At 59.6% G+C, this 4298-nt stretch overlaps 1 protein-coding gene across 1 annotated transcript; it reads left to right on the top strand.

Moving 5' to 3' along the window:
- Positions 1 to 6: 6 nt before the first annotated feature.
- On the top strand, positions 7 to 3766 carry LOC119347978 (receptor-like protein kinase HSL1). The gene is made up of 2 exons (XM_037616432.1): positions 7 to 2847; positions 2943 to 3766. The coding sequence occupies exons 1-2, from the start codon at positions 243 to 245 to the stop codon at positions 3329 to 3331; spliced, it is 2994 nt and encodes a 997-aa protein (XP_037472329.1). The 5' UTR covers positions 7 to 242; the 3' UTR covers positions 3332 to 3766.
- Positions 3767 to 4298: the final 532 nt, after the last annotated feature.

Below are 4298 nucleotides of genomic sequence, written 5' to 3'. Positions count from 1 at the left end.
TCTCCGCCTAGTAAACTGTGCGTGCTCAGCTCGCTTCCGCCCTGCTCTGCTCTGCTCAGCTACCCCCACTCGCTTCGCTTGTCGTCTCCCCCATCCATCCCCATCTCAATAAGAGCACCCACCATCTCGCTCCCCACACACTCGCCGTCGCCAATGCCGACGCCCGCGCCGCCGTCCTTCGTCTGACCCCGACACGCCTCGAGCGCGCCCAGCCAAAGAGCCGTCCCGTCCCACCGCCCACCATGGCCGCCTTCCTCCCCCTCCTGCTGCTCGCCGTCGCGGCCAATGCCGTGGCGCCGTCGCTCGGCCTCAACCAGGACGGCCTCTACCTGCTCGACGCCAAGCGCGCGCTCGCCGCCTCCGCCTCCGCGCTCGCGGACTGGAACCCCCGCGACGCCACGCCCTGCGGCTGGACGGGCGTCCTCTGCGTCGACGGCGCCGTCACGGAGGTCTCGCTCCCCAACGCCAACCTCAACGGCTCCTTCCCCGCCGCGCTCTGCCGCCTCCCGCGCCTCCAGTCCCTCAACCTCAGGGAGAACTACATCGGCCCCGACATCGCCGCCAAGGCTGTCGCCGGGTGCAAGGCGCTGGTGCGCCTCGACCTGTACATGAACACGCTCGTCGGGCCACTCCCCGACGCGCTGGCCGACCTCCCGGACCTCGTCTACCTCAGCCTCGAGGCCAACAACTTCTCCGGGCCCATCCCGGAGTCCTTCGGCACCTTCAAGAAGCTCCAGTCGCTCTCGCTCGTCAACAACCTGCTCGGCGGCAAGGTCCCGGCGTTCCTCGGCCGCGTCTCCACGCTCCGGGAGCTCAACATGTCCTACAACCCGTTCGCTCCGGGCCCAGTGCCGGCCGAGCTCGGCGACCTCCCCGCGCTGCGCGTGCTCTGGCTCGCCGGCTGCAACCTCGTCGGCTCCATCCCGGCGTCTCTCGGCCGGCTCGCCAACCTCACCGACCTCGACCTGTCGCTGAACGCGCTCACCGGCCCGATACCACCGCAGATTGCCGTTCTGACAAGCGCCGTTCAGATCGAGCTGTACAACAACTCGCTCTCCGGCCCAATCCCGAAGGGATTCGGCAAGCTCGCGGAGCTCAGGAGCATAGACATCTCCATGAACCGCCTCGGCGGCGCCATCCCGGATGACCTGTTCAAGGCGCCAAAGCTGGAGAGCCTGCACCTGTACTTGAACTCGCTCACAGGGCCCGTGCCGGAGTCCGCGGCGAAGGCGTCCTCGCTCGTTGAGTTGCGCCTGTTCTCGAACCGGCTGAACGGCACGCTGCCGGCCGACCTCGGCAAGAACACGCCGCTGGTGTGCCTGGACCTGTCCGACAACTCCATCTCCGGCGAGATCCCAAGGGGCATATGCGACCGCGGCGAGCTGGAGGAGCTGTTGATGCTCAATAATGCGCTCACTGGGCGCATCCCCGAGGGGCTCGGGCGGTGCCATAGGCTGCGACGGGTCCGGCTGTCCAAGAACAGGCTCGACGGCGACGTGCCCGGCGCGGTCTGGGGCCTGCCGCACATGGCGCTTCTCGAGCTCAACGACAACCAGCTCAGCGGGGAGATCTCCCCGGTCATCGCCGGCGCGGCCAACCTGTCCAAGCTGGTTATCTCCAACAACCGGCTGACCGGGAGCATCCCCTCGGAAATTGGATCCGTCGCCAAGCTGTACGAGCTATCGGCAGACGGCAACATGCTCTCTGGACCTCTTCCCTCCTCTCTTGGCAGCCTAGCAGAACTCGGCCGGCTCGTCCTCCACAACAACTCGCTATCTGGTCAGTTGCTCCGGGGAATCCGTTCTTGGAAGCAGCTTAGCGAGCTCAACCTCGCCGACAATGGCTTTTCCGGAGCCATACCACCGGAGCTGGGTGACTTGCCGGTGCTCAACTACCTTGACCTCTCCGGCAACCGTCTCACCGGCCAAGTACCAGCTCAACTGGAGAACCTGAAGCTGAACCAGTTCAACGTCTCCAACAACCAGCTCAGTGGCCAGCTTCCACCCCAGTATGCAACGGAAGCATACCGCAGCAGCTTCTTGGGCAATCCGGGGCTGTGCGGAGACATTGCCGGTCTGTGCTCTGCCTCGCAAGGAAGTTCAGGGAACCACTCTGCCATTATCTGGATGATGCGCTCGATATTCATATTCGCGGCTGTCGTCTTGGTCGCCGGCGTGGCATGGTTCTACTGGAGGTACCGGAGCTTCAACAAAGCGAAACTGAAGGCCGAGCGCTCGAAATGGACACTGACATCCTTCCACAAGGTGTCGTTCAGCGAGCATGATATCCTGGACTGCGTTGATGAGGACAATGTCATCGGCAGCGGTGCATCTGGGAAGGTGTACAAGGCGGTGCTCGGCAACGGCGAGGTGGTCGCCGTCAAGAAGCTGTGGGGCGGCGCGGCGAAGAAGGACGTCGAGAACGCCGGCGAGGGGTCGGCGGCCGACAACAGCTTCGACGCCGAGGTGAGGACGCTTGGCAAGATCCGGCACAAGAACATCGTCAAGCTCCTGTGCTGCTGCACGCACAATGACTCCAAGATGCTGGTGTACGAGTACATGCCCAACGGCAGCCTCGGGGACGTGCTGCACAGCAGCAAGGCCGGTCTGCTGGACTGGCCGACGCGGTACAAGATTGCGCTGGACGCAGCCGAGGGGCTGTCCTACCTGCACCAGGACTGCGTGCCGGCGATCGTCCACAGGGATGTCAAGTCCAACAACATCCTCTTGGATGCAGAGTTCAGCGCTTGCGTCGCGGATTTCGGTGTCGCCAAGGTGGTGGAGATGGCTGTCCGGGCGCCCAAGTCCATGTCGGTGATCGCTGGCTCCTGCGGTTACATTGCTCCTGGTAAGACTTTCTGAATGTTTCACAAGTTCAGTTATTATTAGTCCTTTGATATATGTACATGTAAGTCTGATCAAAAGTTGTTCATATTTGTGCAGAGTACGCGTACACGCTCCGTGTCAACGAGAAGAGCGACATATACAGCTTCGGCGTGGTGCTCCTGGAGCTGGTGACCGGGAAGCCGCCGGTCGACCCAGAGTTCGGCGAGAAGGACCTGGTGAAGTGGGTGTGCAGCACCATTGATCAGAAAGGGGTAGAGCACGTCCTGGACAGCAGGCTCGACATGGCCTTCAAGGAGGAGATCAGCAGGGTCCTGAACATCGGCCTCATCTGCGCGAGCTCGCTGCCGATCAATCGCCCGGCGATGCGGAGGGTGGTGAAGATGCTGCAGGAGGTGCGCGCCGACGCGAGGCCGAAGCTGGACAAGGACGGCAAGCTGTCGCCGTACTACTACGACGACACCTCTGATCAAGGCAGCAGTGTCTAGGTAAGGTAATAAACCACAGAGCATAACACGTTGGTCATGACTCGACGAGCATAACACGTTGGCCCCCTTCCATGACTCGCCGAGCTCTCGGTAAGAAAGAACCTAAGTAGAATTACAGTGCTGATTTTGACCGCTGAACCGCTTGTTGTCGACGCCTCCAGCGCCACTGTGACCTGGAGTTGATGTGTGCTCCGGTCGGTCGGCAATGGAGGACAAGTGGGAGTTAGGGCATAGCTAGCTAGCGGCGGTGTTCTTGGTTGTTCTAGCTGTCTGTGGGCCGTGCCATTGATTCCGGTAGGGTAGATGGTCTGTATGGCCTTGAAGAAAAGTTTGCCAACGGAAGGAAGGAATCCAAATGTAGGTGTGTAATTAGTACTAGTACTAGTATGTTGCTTTCGCTTTCTGTCGATGAAATGGAATGAAATGTTTGCTCCATGCTCCTGGCCCATGTTTGTATGGGTGGTGGTTGTTGCACATCGACTCTATCTCCGGGCATTTAACTTGGTTTTCTGGGGTCCAGCTATTTATTTAGTCATCAAACTCGGAACAGAGATTTGTTCGAACGGAATCGAATACGGAGGACAATAATTATTTTGTTGGCTCTGTATTCTGGGCCATCCATCGCAAATGATTGCATCGAACATACGTACTCCTGAAATTTTAGTTGCCTGCATCTTGGGGTGGAGTAAATGAAGACTATTCAGCAGAACCTGTTCATTGAATTATTGAGTTATCCACACTGGCGTCTGCCTCGGAATTTCTCTGTAGTTTCTGTATCACATGTACTCCCTCCGTTCTAAAATAGATGTTAGTACAAAGTTGGGTCATCTATTTTGGAACGGAGGGAGTACGTACAGAAACAGTTTCCGTCGGCAAGCGGTTCAAGGCTTGGGAGCCACAGGGGTCGGTTTCCCGCCGTGTCTGTTTTTGATTCATTTCGAAGCCCAGGTTGCTGTGGTGAAAGCGC

This window comes from Triticum dicoccoides, unplaced genomic scaffold (genome assembly GCF_002162155.2).
Source record: "Triticum dicoccoides isolate Atlit2015 ecotype Zavitan unplaced genomic scaffold, WEW_v2.0 scaffold81678, whole genome shotgun sequence".
NCBI lineage: Eukaryota > Viridiplantae > Streptophyta > Magnoliopsida > Poales > Poaceae > Triticum > Triticum dicoccoides.
This window is presented reverse-complemented; position numbering and strand designations above follow the sequence as displayed.

Coding starts and splice junctions, on each gene's coding strand:
- LOC119347978 (XM_037616432.1), top strand. CDS start 243: ATGGCCGCCTTCCTCCCCCTCCTGCTGCTCGCCGTCGCGGCCAATGCC. Junction 2,848..2,942: donor CTGCGGTTACATTGCTCCTG/GTAAGACTTTCT, acceptor ATATTTGTGCAG/AGTACGCGTACACGCTCCGT.